General features: G+C 38.8%; 1 protein-coding gene across 1 annotated transcript; it reads left to right on the top strand.

Annotated features, from left to right (window-relative positions):
* The first annotated feature begins 4,902 nt into the window (after window positions 1-4,902).
* Window positions 4,903-13,673, top strand: LOC137200263 (protein TUNAR-like). The gene is made up of 2 exons (XM_067614935.1): window positions 4,903-5,732; window positions 11,095-13,673. Exons 1-2 carry the CDS (start codon window positions 5,661-5,663, stop codon window positions 11,278-11,280), a joined length of 258 nt encoding a protein of 85 aa, XP_067471036.1. The 5' UTR covers window positions 4,903-5,660; the 3' UTR covers window positions 11,281-13,673.
* Window positions 13,674-17,647: the final 3,974 nt, after the last annotated feature.

Genomic DNA, 17,647 nt, shown 5'->3' with positions numbered 1-17,647 from the left:
CACATCTGTCATTATAACACACAAATTTCATATTTAATTAAATTAATTGAACAAATTAGTAAATGAATCTATATCCTTCCAGCTCAACCATTAATTTTTCAATCATTTTCAGATATTGCATTCCTAATCACAGTATACACACTAATATATCATCCACCCATCATTTAAAACGGAATACATAATTCTCCATCCAATTCAAAGTCATATGTCGAAGACTAATAAAATCTTGAACTGGGGGGGTCAAATCAGACTTCCAATGAACATGTAGTATCTTATTTGATTATGAAGCTGCACGATGAAGTAATTGAATGAAAATGCCAACAGGAAGCCAAGTCTTGGGTTGGCTGTATCAGGCTTTGACCAATCAAGCCTAAAAGCATTACTACAATTATTTCTGAGTGATTTAGCTTTTTCTGTAGGTCAAGCATTTTCATTTTTTCATCAGACTTTAAGCTACTTGAGCCCTGAGGCAGAAAACAAAACTTCAATCAAAAATCAATCTTTAATGGCTTTTGTTAGGTTCATATCATTTTACATTCTAAAGCCCCACCACCCTCCCTACACACACACACACACACACACACACACACACACACACACACACACACACACACACACACACACACACACAAAGCACCCAATTTGAGGTTACCAGGATCCCATTACAACAGGATCAACAGGAATGCTTTTACATTGTCTGGACTCTGCTTATGACCCATCCATCTTTCCCACAGAGCAAAGAATAAAACATTGTTCAAAGTTTGAATTTTTATTTCCAGCGTCTCGGCATCTCTATTAGTGACAGGAACAGGATTTGGAGAGCAGCCGTCTGGCTCTCTGACTGAAGGACACCCATATGCTGCTGTCATGTTCTCCACTAATTAGGATTAATGGCAGCCATGACACTGCCTTACTCCTTAGTCTCATGCAACCACTCTTAGGATCCCACTTAACTTCAGCCGTGTCTCTCTACCCCCACCAAAAAAGAAAAAAGCTTTTGTGGAGATTGAAGTATGGTGGAGATTTCCACACATCTTTCTTTCAAGACCGGCTAACCCTTTGTGGTTTTTAAGAACTTCAGCTAGTGTTTGATGTTTCTTCAAGGTTTTCTGACAACAATACAAAAGGTTTACTGGTCAAAACTTCTACTTTTTTCTGTTATATTTCCTCCAAACTCAACAGAAGTTCTAGCCTTGATGTCGGCTGACATCCAATGTGTTGAGCGCAGTGTTTGTAGTAAACTTTGTTTGTGTATGTTTGTGTGTATGGTACAACTTTCTGCCTTCTCAATAATTAATGAGGTGGCAGTCCTGAGCTGCATTCTCTGAAGGACAAATTAGAAAGCACAGTCTGAAGGAGTGAATACAAACATGCCAAGAAGAGCAGATGCTAAGAAGGAAACCAGAGGTGTTAATTGCTGATTACCTCTCTGCTAATCTGGATTGTGAAGACCCTCAGATTCCATTTACTTTATCCTCGAATCTAAAACAAAAACTAATCCGCTAATACCTGGAGATTGTGTGGGTGAGATATTCTGTTACACCAATTTGCAGCAAGGCCTTTGTGTTCTTAGATCTACCTCATGAAAGGTGTGCTAGAGTATCTTACCCTCTGAAATTAATTAAAGTAAACTCAAGGCTTCCAAAGTTTCAGAGCCTCTCAGCACACTTTTCAGCTTTCTTCACACAAAGTATATTTCTGTAAAACCCTCTGCCAATTTCACTTTAAAGTGTGTTTTTTCTTCTAGGACATTGAAACCAATTCATGTTAATAAGGTTAAACCTACATTAAATGTTTTATGGTCACTCGGGGACAGCAAAACAAACTGTAAACAAACTGTAAACAGTGACATCACATCATCCTTTTAGTTCTCTTTTGATCTCCATCAACTCCTGATGGAAGTGTTTGGTCTTAAATGCTTCACTATGTTCACCAGCTACTTGCTAATTTTATCTGTCTGTTGTTTGGTGCTACATGTAGCATATAGTCAGTTTATTAGAGCATTTTTGCTGTAAACAGCTGCCTGCTTTGGCTGGAAACAAAGTTGTTGAGAGCGGTAAGAATGAATCACAACAGTAAATTTGTGGGCTGCAGAACCAAAACAATGAGCTGAAAGACGCTAAAAAGCTCTGTAGAGCTGAAGAGCTGAATATTCTCTGTGGGTTCATTATTATGAGCAACTCTATTCACATATACATAAACATTTCATGCACTGTTAATTTAAAAATAATGATTAATGCAGCTTTAAAGGGGACATAACGTTTTTGTGATTTTCTGTCATTTACTGTATATACAATTGTAATATCAAATATCTATGTTAAACACGGTAAAAGTTCCAAAACTTGTGGTGAAAGTACATAAAAATGTTCCCTGCAAGTGATCAGATTGTTCGCACATGCCCACAAATGTGTTTGCAATTCCTTATGCATATTGGTTATGTAATGAGAGACAGCAAACAGTTGTGTAATGTCAGCTCTTACTGACATGCAATGCAGTGGACAGGATCTCAGAAACACAGTAGCAAATACAGCTGTGGTCAAGGAATGTAACAGCCACCTCATTCATGGTTAAAACTATAAACCAGTTCAAAAATGACAATTACCAACATAAACCACCATGTTCTGAAATAACACATTACAAACACTAACAAAAAGTTACATTTGCATTTTGGAACATAAAACAGCAAACTTAACAAACTAAGTAACTAGGTAACTGATTACTTGAATTGCAAAACTAATGCGTTACATTGCTCGTGACAATAAAAAAGTTATCTGAGTACTTGAAGTGTTAGCAATCAGTATCGGAGCTAAGGTTGTTCCACTTGCATACTTTGGATTGGATTCAGGCTCAAACATGTACAAATGTATTTGAGTTTATATTTTTAAGTAAAGAACGGGAAAAAATAAGGAAAATCTATCTATTGTTTGTTTACATAGCCTGCTGATGGAAGTCTGCGGAGGGAGAGCTTCCATTCAAGTGTGTGTATAATAAAACACTATCAGTTCAGTCTGCAGTCAGTATTTGGAATAAAGATAAATACATTTCTTGATAACAGTTTAGATGAGTATACAAGTGCCTGAGCCTGTGTTGAGACTGATGTTGGCCTGCTTGAACAGAAATTGATGTGAGACAAAAGATGATCACCATACATTCTGAGACAGCACTCTGTGATTTGGTTACCAGATGGCAAGAACAAATTCGATGGACACCCTGATTAATTATTATAAATGCCCATGCAGGCAGCGACAGTCTAAGTTAGTTAATCTTGTGGCAGAGAGGGATGGAAAATCTGCAATAAAATTATGCACACTGGTGGTTTCAGTTCGGAGGGAATGTTTCCTTTACATTTCCATTTTTATTGCTGTCCATTCCGGGTCATTTCCTGCGCAAAGCAACATCAAGCTTAAACTAATTTGTTGGCAGCTGTTTCACATCCTAAACATTTCCATTAGCAACCAAACCCATTCACATAATGAAATATTGTTCAAAGGAGAAATCTATTTCCAAACTATTTTATTTAATTTCACAACCTCCAATTCTGAATTTTCACTAGCATTTCTGAAATATAATCCTCAGCACTCTATTGAAATTATGACATTAAGCTGCTTTTATTAATATTTTAAATCATTGCTTCCTTTTTTCAAGAAACAGTGAGAGAAGTGAAGTAGAATCCAGTTGGAAAATACTGAAAGAAAGCTTCTACTGTTCGTGATGAAGAAAATACAAGCAAGCTGGGACCCTATGACGTCATAACAAAATACATCAAGATGCAGCTTTTATTCTGTCCTCTTTACTGGAAGGATATATCCCTCGTAGAAAGCCAATGGCTGCAATGTGAACTGATGAATAACTATAAATATTCAAGTAGTGAAACTGCCCATTTCTTTAAATGAGAAATGGGTGGCATGGCCTCGGTGAGTCACTTCCTTGAAAAGACAGAGAGATAAGTCTCTCTGCTTTTGGTTCAATCACTGAAAGCTTGTGTCCTTCCCTCTGGCTGAAGTGAAGTGAGAACACGGGATTGGAGGGGAGAGGACTGTACGGGACGGTTGAGTCTGGGAGGGTTCGTCCTGGTGTCGGATTGCACAGTGAAATGTCCAGGAGGTTGTTCACATTTGATCAGTGTATCCATTACGTACCTCCACTCACTGACACTGATGTGACGCACGTCTGAAGGCAAGATAAGAAAGTTCTGTACTGTGAATATCTACATCAAAGGCGGAATGGGGAAATAAGAGGTGATACACACAGACGTGTTTTCACCTTATGCATGAGAACACATGACTTGTGAACACACCAGCTACTTCTCTTTTTCACACAAAGACTGGTCGAATGATGGTTCAAAACACACACACACGCGCACACACTTGCATCTTAAGCATTAAAGCACATGAAAGTTGCACACCACGCTCTCTCTCTCTCTCTCTCTGTCTCTCTCTCACACACATGAATGAATACACATGACCCAAGCACACACCCACTCACTCGTATGCACACTCCCATCCAAGTGTCCAACTTTGACAGGAGCATGCAGATTTTGCATAAACTCAAACACAGAAATGTATACACACACACACACACACACACACACTGGCCAATGGCTGCTATCATATTTTGCATGAATACACACACACACACACACACACACACACACAGCTATATATACACACAAAATCCTCACAAAAACATACCGGAGGAGACCCTCGCCCATCATCCCGGCCTCTGTCACAAATGCTTCTTGTCGTCAAGCTCTGTGTGACTCCCCTGAGTCGGTTGCCAGGCAACCGCAGCTGCATTAATATGCGCGGGAGAAAGGGAGCAGGGGATACCTCTTGCCTGTGGAGCGAAAGCAACCACGACAGCGTCAGTGTGAGGCGACGGGTTCCTTCACAGCACCTCCTCTCTCTCCTCTCTCTCTCTTTCTCTCTCTTATAGCCATCCAGTGTTCATGCTCCACTCAGTTAGGGATACACACTCAGCCACTGGAGCACAAGAAAAGGTATGTTAGGTTACACATCATGTAGAGCAAGCAGGGGTTTCCACCACTTGAGCAGGTTATCATTTATCATTTAAAAGCCAAGACAGCAGCTAAACATGTTTAAAAGTTTGATTCAGGAGATGAGTCTTTCAAATGTTTATTAAGGGTTGATAGGGCGTCTTGGCAGGAGAGACAAGACTGAAATCTCTTTTTTTTTTGGGTAAGCTTTGTGGAATAAAGACAAAGGAGGATGGAAATGTTCACATGAAACAGCTTTGTTACCCTCCCACCTCCATCTGCCCATCAACTTACTCCATTCTTCAACTTGACATCATCTCTTCACACAGACAAGAAGAAGAAGAGGAGGAGAAAGAAGAGGACGTGGGGAGGCAAACAACAAAAAAAAAAAGACAGAGAAAGAGGAGAGGAGGTAGAGTTGAGAGGAAGAGGGCAGCACGGTTTCAGCTCTCAGAAGGGCTGAGGAGGAGAAAGTGATGGCAGCTAGAACTTGGCCACTAGTGAGATGAAATTCGGCGAGGAGACAGTGGAGCACTGCAGGGTACGACATCCAACGAGAGCCCTAAAATTGGACCGCCTGGAAGACGAGCCAGCCCTCTCCAGATCCTGTGCCCCTCCACAGCCGAAGGATGAGAGGGGTCGACTTTCACCTTAGTTGCCAGGGATGTCTGTGCACTACGGAAAGGCGTCCCCTTCCAGCATGTCCAATGCTATGTTATTCCTGATGCTTTGCAAGGTAGGTCTCCCCTTTCACCACCGTCATCCCAAAAACAAGAGCTTTTTTAAAAATATTTAATTCATCATGTGCAGGGCGTCTGTGTGAACTGTCAACAAATACTTAATGAATCTTTCACAATTTTTAAATGTCATGACAGTGTGTAGCTATGAATTTATCATGCATCATGATATATTCTTCATAAATGTGGGATATTTCCAGGCTCAGTTGTCTCGGTATGAATCATTGATCAAGGTAGCAGAGCCACTCTGGATGTTGCCTTAAATCAAACCATCCTCTGTCTTTGCTGCTTTACTTTGAGAGATGCAGTTACCTGAGGTGGTTGTTTGTCCAGAAAACGCATCCACACGAGTTGCACCCGAGCATATTGCTGACAAGTTTAAATGCTTATTATGTAACCGCAGGATCTTAAATGGAAGCCTGTCTCTAGCTTTTTGCATGTGGAAGAATTGATATGATACATGATGAGGTTCTGCACTCAACTAGTCTTTTACTGACATGTTTTAAAGTTGAATTAAATGCAAAAACAAAGCATCTGCAGGAGTTAATACGACTTCCATTTCTGTAAATTTTTAAATTCCTTGTTTGTCAATTTAAGATGCAACTTTTTGTACGTTTGAACTTTTCAGAGGGATCTCTAGCAGCTTTTGTTGAATAGTAAAAAACAAAACAAATTCTCTGCAAATGCAATTCTTGTCAATTCAAAAATATCTGAATCTGAAAAATCTGTTACTTTCTTGTCAGGCACAGAACAGTGAGCACAGGTGAAAAATGGGTCACACTCATTAGTGGCAGTATTTCATGTGATTTTGCTGAAAACTGTAAAATTTCTTCTCATTTTAAAACACTTTTTTTTTAAATTTATCGACAAACATGTATTGTTAGATGGTATGTGATACTTTATAATTTTTACTTTTAACGTGGCTGTCTATATCAATGTGTGATGGGTGTCAACCCGTGTGTGTGTGTGTGTGTGTGTACATACACACTTGGGAGGGGCTGGGAGCTGTTTGCTTTAATTCCATTTTAAAACAATGCCAAAAGCGACTCTTGCCTGTCAGACTGTGTTAGCATCTGGAGTCGTTTGACATGCTCGGGATTATTCAAGTGGCAAAAGGTTTTACTCTCCACTGATCTGAGGATGTTAGCTTCTATTAAGTGTAGCAGGAGTGTCCGGATTTGTTGTCCCAGGTATGGCATTGCCCCATTTCTCTCTCTCTCTCTCTCTCTCTCTCTCTCTGTCTTTCTGTGTGCTCTTTTTATACAAATACGCTTCTGGCTGTTGCTGTACAAGAGAGCCAGGTGTGAGCTCGTCTTGTAAGACAATAATTCATGAGAACTGAGAAAGGAAGGAGATGCTTTTCATTTTGAATGGAGGAGTTGTTTGTCCCGACATACCACATGGATCATATTTAAATCCTGAGTAGCCCTGACAGCATAGATTAGTCACGGAGGGAAAAGTTAGGACATAAAGGTGTTAGAATTGTTGGAAATAGGCTCTTGAGTGACAGCAGGGATCAATATTGAGATAACTAAATCCTATGTACCTTAGAATAGCACACAGTCAAATGACTAATCAATAAGAGGTGTTGGTGGAGAAGAGGAATCTGTATCTTGGCTGGATTATATGTTTAAGACACACTAAGTCAGTATACTTTCAGTGTGTTTCATTTCCAGCTGGTCCTGGATTATGGCAGCTCTGACCCTATCACACATTGTCCAGCCTGAGCGTTAAATAGAGAGGGGAAGTCATTATGGGTGGTTAATGATTATGGCATATCCCAGGATGCCAGCACTGTCCGCCACTTGAAACAGAGCCCTCTCTGTTGCACACTGTACAGACTGACAGAGTCGTTGGATGAGGAGGCACTGGATTGCGTCCAGAGGGTTTTGCTGTGTGACGCACAGCTGTTTCCTCAGCACCCAGGTTTTGGCAATGCTTGGACCCCCACCCCTCACCACCTCCAATCACTACCATCTCTCCTCATCCTCCTCCTCCTCCTCCTCCTCCTCCCCCATCAACATCCTCGGGCACATTTTTCCCTCCTTGTTTTTTTGCTGAGCGCTTGTTTATATCAGCAGCAAGCAGGCATCTTCATGCATGAGGGCACATCCAGCGCGCCACACAAAGATCTCCATTCAGGTTGAGGGAAGCCCTGTTTATAGCGCTCCCCAGGAGAGGCAATCAAAGCCCATTGTTACAGATCAGAGGAGGAGGACGCACTTTAACACAGAAACAGAGCCTGATGGGGTTTTTATGTACGTTGAGAGCACAATGCATGTCAATGATTGGACTTTGCTATCATTCAGAGTCACTGGGTGGGATAGTAGCCTTTCAGAAAGGACAATCCTTTTGATGCTCTTACTCTTATAAACAGGCCTGAACAAAAGGTCTCTGCCTTTTACTGTAGGAAAGTCATTTTATAGATGGCTTTCATATAAACGTATAGAAAATCAATAGTCGCAAAAGCCGTTGCTTGATGGTGGTCAGTTTATAATTTTCTATGCTGCGTTTGACTCATAAAATCCATCATTTCTACAGCAGCATTGCCTCCTTGTTTAGATGCCTGACTTTATCTTATTGTGATCAACTCAGTGAGTTTCATCCCTCCTCTTTGTAATCCATCCACAGAAGACAACACCTAGACTTTGATACAATGTGACCGATTCCTGGCAGGTGGTGATTTGTGTCTAGATCTTTCCCGCTGCCAAACTGTCCGAGAACACAATCAGTGAGTCAAAGAAAAGGGGGCGGGGGGGTGGCTGTATCTCTGAGAGGGCCTGAGACTGCTGCACTGGTGACTTAGAAAATCTCCACTTTGGCAGAGCTGTTTCAAAAGGTTATTTCAATTACAGCAAAGGACGGTCTGCAAATTAACCTTAATAATGTGGGCTTTGAATAGATTAATTGTAGTAAACAACTCTGTGAAATTAGATTCCTCATCAGGAAAAAAAGAGATGTTTTTGTGATCATGTGCGAGGAACAACATCATATTATCTGAAATACACAGTGGATTCGTACATAGACAGCAAGAAACCAATGCAAATGATTGGTGAATATCATTTGATTTGTCACTTGAAGATTGCTTTCATTTGAATCTTTGTTGAATATCATTGATGCAACTGAAATGTCACTACACAAAAGTACTAAAAGACAGCTTTATTGTCCTATAAAGTAAGTCAGCCAAAAAAGGCAATTGTGAACCTGAGTTGTACTAACTTCTTTTTAAAAACACCTGCTGGAAGTCAAAAATGTTTAGTTTATATTGCTAAGCGTCTTACTAAGAGAAACAGTTCCTTTTAAAAGGTTTATTTTTGGTCTGCATTAGCTTACATGCTTTACTGTCGCTAGTCAGAATATAAAACCCACTGACCCGCAAAAGGAGTGCTTTTCTCCTGAGAGGTGTTTGGATGCCAACTTGCAGAAGCTGCTGCGCCTGCGGGCTATAAACATACAGCTAGTTTCTAATACTCCACCTCAGGCTACACAAATCAATACACACACCCCTTAAAACTCACACATGCGTGCTGGCACACTCAGAACTTGTATGGGATCACAACAGTCCCACAGTTGAAGAAATTCCACAGCTGAATAGAGTCTGGTGCAGGAATATCTGCAGACTTTGCCCACTCACGGTGCCTCTGAGGGGCCATTCCTCTAATGTCCAGCATGTCAGTCAAAAGGAGAGTTGGTGTCTGTTTTCAGAAGTGCACTGTTATCATGATTTATTCTGTTATAACCAGAAGTTCATAATTTCATGCTAAGAATAAGTGTGAATTAATAAAACAGCTATTTATGCAACAGTATTTTATGGAAAGTAAAAATCCAGTGTATAAGGGCAACTCTGCTTACATCATACTTTATAACATATTCATAATACCTGAAAAATAGATGAAGTATGGTACGCTAGTGTTCGCAGAAGTGTTAAAGCTGTGTTTCAACATCTAACTAGAAAATTCTAGATACATGTCTACATGGCAACAACCATTTCTAAGACAGATAATGTTTTCATTATTGTTATAGGAAAGTAATTAAGATCATGATTTACAGTGTTTTACTCAACCACTAATGTGCTTTTCATCCCCTAGACTTGCATTTGTAAAAAACAGAAAAACAAAACACTATATATAAAATTTGCTATAAGCCTTCAGAATCTGAATACAAAAAGGTTATTCTAAAATAGATCAAAAAACAGTCATGACTAACCCAAGCCATGACTTTTGTTTAGACTGTGAAATGGCCAAAATTTCTGCCTAAAACTACTGTAGTATACAGGATACACTGCATTAACACTGGATTAAAGCAGAGATAAGCACAAATGTATCCTTCTGTTCATATTTCATTAATTGTATCAAGGACCTATGCATGTATTTTAAACTGATTATATAGAAATTGGTGCATCTGTTTAACCTTGTGAATGCAACATGATTCAATTATCCAGCAGCTTGAATTTGCACTTCACATTAATGAAACAGTTTTAAGCTGTCAAATACTCGATTCTATATCTCGTGTGTTCACTGAATTGCTCTTTTCGGCATTTAAACCTTAGGAGATGACTATATTTAATTGAAGAAACAGCGCAGAGTAATTTATTTTTGATGGAAAATCTTTCTCATATTCTTGAATAAAACATAGCTGTATGAAGGCATATAGGCAACATCGTGCAACATTCAAGAGGCAGCAGTACAGTAAAACCTATTTACAGTTTGAGGTCTTATAACTTATGTGTGTGTGTGTTGTGGGAGTTGTAGAAAGGTTTCAGGTTGGGGTAAAATGTAGATATAGGTAACAGAATTTTCCATACATTTATAAGAGAAGATATTAACCAAAATATGAGATAACCTACACTATTTAAGTGATTTTTTAAGTGAAACACACAAGATCTTCCTCTAAGTTTGGTAAAAAAAGAAGATACAAGCATCACATACACCTGCTGCTGTTTTTTCATCACAAGCAAAGATTTTGAAATCTGTTGTTCTGTTCACTGGACCATAAAGATTCTCTACATTTTTTATTGCATTAAAACATTCTCTAAAACACATTTGGCTACTTCAGTCCTGATAATAATGCATTTTATTAAACTAGAACTGGTAGGCAGCTTTCCATCCATTTAATGTAATTCATTTAACTTTTTTCCATGTTGACAGTAATTTGGTAGAACACAAGAAAAAAATATTACTTTGTTAATTACTTTTTAATTATTTTATAGCCTAAATCTCACCAATGGATACATTTCCTTGTTGGGATTATCGCTGTCCACCATACACTGTGCAAAGAAAATCTTCAAAGGAATAATTATCCAGTTGCAGTAACTAACACATGGATTGTGTTTTTCTTTTCCCTCTTATCTGCTCACTCCAGACTGGTCTGAGACGAAAACTTCGGACTTTTCCAGGGAAAATGGTAAACACTGTCTACAGTGATGAGGAAAAGGGAATCCAAGACAAGGAAAGTAAGGAGGAGTCCATCTTGGCCATGTTGGGCATCATTGGGACTATTCTCAACTTGGTAGTCATCATCTTTGTCTACATCTACACAACCTTGTAAGTCTTACTGTTCTTCATTAGCGGGCAGATCAGACCCCCCGTCTGTGCTGTTGCAGCTATGTTGACTGATGTGGAGACACGGATGGGAGGAGGAAGGGAAAAGAGGCCGGACTTTCCCAATGGTGAACTGGATCTAAGACTGTGTGATCGCCATATGGCATCCATCCTGCATCACTTCAAACAACTGAGACTGTGGGAAACTGGCCTGTTTCTCTCCCCTTTACAGGTAGAGTTATCAAGAATATCTGGTCACGTCTGACTTGTACATAACATGCATGACGCTGATGACAGACACTGAGCCAGACAAACTCAAATGATGCAGCTTTTACCCACTGGGAACATGAAAGACTGCACAAAGAGCGTGGATGCTTTTGGAAACTATTTTTCAGATGTTGTTCTTTTATGAAATACAGAATTATAGAAATCTATCTGATTTGCTTACAAGGGATGAAAGATGAAAATGTACAGAGAAAGTAAACACAGGTATCTGCATTGCTGTTTGTTTTTTCTCAAAGAGTTTCTCAGTAAAACACAACATACATCCATTTAAATAAGATTTGAATGGACATAATAAAGAAAGCTGTTATTCAGCGTGATTTAAAGTTTGTTTTTATACTGTTTTTCTCACTGTTTTATGGAAAAAAAGTGACTTTGGATGGAGATGAAATCACCGATCACCTGAAAATGAGATACATTCACACAATTCTTCAATTGTTTAATACAAATTTCCTGAAACAAGTGATGTCTTTAAATGGTGTTTGAGTTAATTTGAAGGCTATTCATAATGGGTGCACTTGACATTGTGCTTGACATAAAATGGTGGCAGGTCAGACTGAGTTACAGGAATAAGTACAAAATGTTTTTAAGCTTCTTGATAAATATAATAGGAATTAAAATTGAGCCTGCATGACTTTATTAACATTTACAAACAGATTCATGGCACATTATATTATCACACTTTGATTTGTCTGTCCATAATGTACATAGAGTTTACTGAGTCTGAGAGCTTCGGATGGTCCGCATTCTTCAGCCATTGATCTCAGTTTGTCATTGACTGAAAACGTAGACTTGTGCATAATGACTGTATGCCTTAAAACATGAGGAAATGTCTATTTCCATGAAGTGTAAAATTATCAGGTTATTAGTACTTTGTGAGAGGTTTCACTTATTGTATATACGTATAATTCAGTACCAATGTCTTTTTTTTTATTGGTGAAAGGTAATTTACTGAGTAATTTTATAAAAAATACTCTCTTGCTCTTGTCTTAAACAACACACAAAACCTTTGACAAAATTCTGACTGAGATTTGAGTTATTTCCAGACCTGGGTCAACTTTTATTTAAAAATGTTTTTCCATTTTTATTCTTTTCTCTTGTGTAAGACAGGCATGGTTTTTGCCCCACTGGAAAATACTGTGAAAGTTTTGAAATGTGCATAATCAGAGGTATTTTTAAAGTAACTTTCGGTATACTCAACTTTGACTGACTTATTATTTGTCCTCGAGGTCTTACAGTCCATCCACCCGGGAGCTTTTATTTAGCTTTTAATTGACCCATGACTGGAGATAGGGTAACATTTTTATACTTGAGAGCAAAACATAGCAGAGAGTGAGTCAAAAATAAATTCTGTATTTATGAGCTGATCAGAATCTGGGCCAGTATGTTTCAGCTTGTACATGATGAATCCAGGTCGGGTGATGTGACAGCTTGAACTGAAGTAAACGTTCTGCCTTTTTGTTAAATTTATGTGTATCTTCTCAGTTAGTTGCAAATTATAGATTTACATTAAAGAAAGATTATATAAGAGATGAGAAAAGGCCTATACTGTAAATAATGATGTACAGTATGTAGAGAATGTAAGGCTAGACAACAGGCTACATTATGTGTGTAAATTATTCTGTTTGTGTTTGTCGGTCTACAACCTCATGATTTCAGAAAGTGCCTGAGATCAAAGTGTCTCAACCTCATGAGTCGAGAAGTGGAGGGATTTTATCTCACTCTGTAAGAACTTTGTAAGACAGGAGAAGTGGAAGACATTTGCAGGAAAACATGCGTCCCGATCCACTCCACTGCATTCATAATGGGAATAGATTTCTACTTCATGGCTTAGTTAGTTGAGTCAGCCATTTTCTTGTCTTGGGTGAGATGCTTCTCCTCATTTTACAGAATAAGGAGAAGGAACGTTTAGTAAGCACATGGACAAGTCTTACGAATGTATTCATATTTGATGTAAAAGTTGATTATATCCCTGTTATCCTTATGGTTTACTTATCTTCCCTCGAGCTATGTAATCTGAACTATTCTTATGTTTTATGTATGTATATGCTAAATCTATTTAAAGTTCATTGAATAGTCTGTTGTGGGTATCAAATGGAAGGGTTAAAAGTTTTTTCAGCTTGCAGATTTTGTTAAAAAAACATTAAATAAATACATCTTGAAACTGATTTCATTGGGGTGTGTTGTCTTGCTGTACAGGAGAGGGATGGAGATAAAACAGTAATATGCAACATATCAGCTACAGTCATTAAAGACAATATACATCACTTTTGAAAGACTATTTCAGCGTAATGAATTCAGAGATAAAGAGCGCTTAGCAGAAGTGGAAACTATCCATTCAGTAGCCCTGAAAATCTATTTCCTCCTGCATCTGACAGCTGTATGAGATTACAGCAGAGCCTAAGAAGAAGATGGAGGAAGAAACCAGACCTTAAAGAGTCTTCAGCGGAACATCCTGAGAGACATATTTCTCTGTCTAGCTGCAAATCAATCTGAAAGATGGAAGAAAAACGGAAGCAGCACAAGACCAGAAGGACAAAGACACAGAAACCAAATCGCCCTCAACAAAGTAATGTTTTCCCCCCATCTCCTTTTGGTTTGTATCTTTTAGGTCATATATGTGTCAAAATAATTTCCCACTCCATTAAGAGAGCTCTGTGACTGGTACCACACTGGAATAATCCTGTTGGAGGAGAAAAAAAAGAGACTGAAAACAGCTTCACTCCACTTTTTTCTTTAAATATAATGGGTTAGGCAATGAACCAAGAAAATCGTGTTGTTTGAGGAACCCCAGCTGCTTAAATCCACACATGCCCAGAAGTCTGCTTTAAGCTATTGTTTCACCTGGATCCAGGACCCTGCCAGTACAGCCTTTGAAATCATTCCCTCTTTTGAAGCAGAGAGATGCTTGGTGAACAATGTGCAGGAGATTGCGATGCATCGCAGATGGATGATTCAACCGAGCAGATTGTCTGCGCAGACGTTCCATCTCTATCTAGCTGAGCTGACATTGTTTTGATGGCTTCACAGAAAAGCTGTGCGGGCGATTAATCCATCCACCACACAAGCCACACCAAATCAACAAGACATACTCGCGGCTGGCAATGTCAGGCTGTTTCTGTTGTGTTATTCAAAGACGATTTAACCTGTGGCAGCAGCACTCATTAAAATTTAATGCGACATGGCAAAGCATAGTTTTTCAGTAGGACACAAACTCACTGCCTTAAAAAAAAACAATCATATCAACAGAATACAGATTATTTCATTTCAAATACACTATCCTTCAAGCATGATCACCCCAATGTGAAAATAATTTTACTTGACTGGGAAAAGGGTCAGATGTGTAATCTGTTTTTGGCATTAACAGTTTTGCTATAATTAAATCTGAACAGTGTGTTCACAGAGCAAATCTAAACAATTTGATTGAAATTGATTGTATTCCCTTTTAAACACTACCTACAGACAATTTATTGCTACGGAGCAGCAGTGCATAAACATGGATCCAATGACAGCAGAAAATGGCAGCAGGCCATAAGGCACGCAAAAAGTAAGGAGAGGAAAGCTGATCCAGGATAATTTTATGTGATGTTAACCTGTGCTGTACCTCAGACATTTCAGCTGTATCAGATATATGAAATGCTTAACAACAAACTAATTATGCGTTTTTTTTGTTAGTTAGTGTAGTTAGTGTAGTACAACAAATTTCAGAGATGTATGGACAATGAGATATTTCCGGTGGTGACAGTGGAGTAGCAGAAAAAGCATCAGCAAGTTTATGGTCAGTTACTCTGAGTCTTTTTCCTCAATAGACTGTGATGTGTTTTTTTTCAACTGGAAAACTTGCTCTCTTTTCTTTTATTGCTGGTTGCAAGCAATTACACATTCTCTGGGGTTGTCAAAGGGCATTATGGGACATGTAGGATATTGGTTACTGAGGCTGAAGCATGTTGAGGCAGGGAGGATACGGCATGTATTTTGAAAATATAGCTTGGAGTATATTGAACACTGCAGACTGATATAAGAGTGGAGCACCTGGGTGTTGAATCAGGTGGGGTAAAATATCTTGACTGGAAACATCTTGTCAATTCTTGAGTGTCATGCTCAATTACACACCAAGAAAAGAGGCAAGTGTAAGGACAGAGGTCATACTGAATAACCTTCAGTATGCCAAGCCAAAGGCGAAGTACAAAAGCTTGAACAAAATCAGGAAACAAAGCAGCACTTTTTTTTACCCACAGACATATATCACACACACAAAAGTAAACCAGGTCAGAGTCCACTCCGGAATATCGATGTCGCTCCCTGAATCCACTTGTCGCCAACGTCCGCCCTCAATTAAAGATCTGAGAGGATTTCCCCAACAGATGTGTCCTATATAGATTTCCTGTCACAAAGGGTGCACATATCCAGCTGTCTTTCTTCACATTTATTCATGCAGAGAAATAAATCCTGTGATCAAAATTGGGGAACAAGCTTGAAAGCCGTGACAAATCCTGATATAAATGTAAAACTTTAGAGAAGAAAGTGTCAAAGTGTCAGGTTCAGCTTGGCTATTTGAGATTACAAATCTTTTTTTTTTTTTTTTTTTTTGCATGGGAAATGTTTTTTTGTGGTGTTATGCTGGAGATCAACCTGTTGGCTAAGACAGCTGCTTATAAGATCACAGATGTTTGGGATCCTCAGTGGAGATCTTACTGTACTGGAGAGATGAAGAGGATTAGGAAGGTACAGGAGAGACACTTTTCAAAGACTTGAGGTGGGTGGTGGGACTGAAGTTGAAGTGAAATAAAATTTTGACTTGTGCAGTTATTTGGTCAGAATTACAATGACTAAAAAAGTGAAATTGAAATTTTCTTTGGTTTTCTGCAGTGACAGCACCCCTACATTAGTGTTCTCATAGGTTTTTGGTTCCAACTGATAATGTTGCTACTGGTAATATGAATTTTATTGGTGCAATATGTGTGGATGGGTACAAATAGTTTGTAATATCACTTTAGTCCCATTGATCAGGCAGTTAACAATCTGCAGGTTCACACTGTTAGATGTTGCTTGGCCTGATCTATGATTTGAGTAATCAATATATTACTTGTATAATATATTACTACTACAATATATTACTGTTACCTCAGCACTCACACTGTGATTCAAATCACAACACAGATTAACGTACAAAGTCACTACCTGTTGCTGTGCCATCACCACACATATGAGGCCATTAAAGAAAGACCTGCTAACGCTAGCTGGACCCTTCCTTTTTACAGTGTGACAAACCCAGTGCTGAGTGTATGTGAGCTGCCAATGACTCAGCGGGTATTGAAACAATATGAATGAAAAGTGAAGTTTTGTGGGAATCAGTGTTAATGTTTGTGAGTCATGCTAACTAGATTCCACTTTCTGAGTGTAGAAAAAACTTAACAGTACAACGGGTCCTCCCACATGAATAATGTTCTAAAGGGACCAAGTCCTCCTCCACCAACTCAATTTGACAAAAAAATGTAATTTGTGACTGCCCCTCAGAACCACAAATAAAAAGCAGCAGGACAACATCATTTGTCAATGCCTTTCAAATTGATCAGACAACGCTAAAGTTAACATTTATTTTGGTTTAGGCACAGACACGACTTGGTTAAGGTTAGGGAAGGATCATGGTTTGGGTTAAAATAAATACTTAATATTCTACTACTGGGAGCAGGAATTGTTGCAGTGACTAAGACCCATTTCCACGTACATATTGGCATGTCAGTACTGTAATAAGACAGACTTGAAAAAACTATCCTGTAAGGTTAGATATACATCTTGGTTTGGGTTAACTATTTTGTTAGGGTTAGGGGACCTTTGCTGTCATGGTTACAATAATAACCAATTGGTTGATTTAGGGAACAATCATGGTCATGGTTAAAAGACTGGCAGGGGAAAATTACCATGTTTTGTTATCCCACCTATCCACCTCAATTTCCTCCCTTTGTGCACTTTGTGGCTCTATAATAAAGTTAACCAATTCTTCGTTTTCTCCCATTATAACAGCTGCAAGAGGGCTTTGTTACTTGAATGTAAAGAAATGTTTTGGGCAAACAATTGATGCTATCATTTTT

Source organism: Thunnus thynnus, chromosome 16, assembly GCF_963924715.1.
Source record: "Thunnus thynnus chromosome 16, fThuThy2.1, whole genome shotgun sequence".
NCBI classification, from domain to species: domain Eukaryota; kingdom Metazoa; phylum Chordata; class Actinopteri; order Scombriformes; family Scombridae; genus Thunnus; species Thunnus thynnus.
Note: the sequence above shows the minus strand (reverse complement) of the source record. Positions and strands in the feature narration are given on the sequence as shown.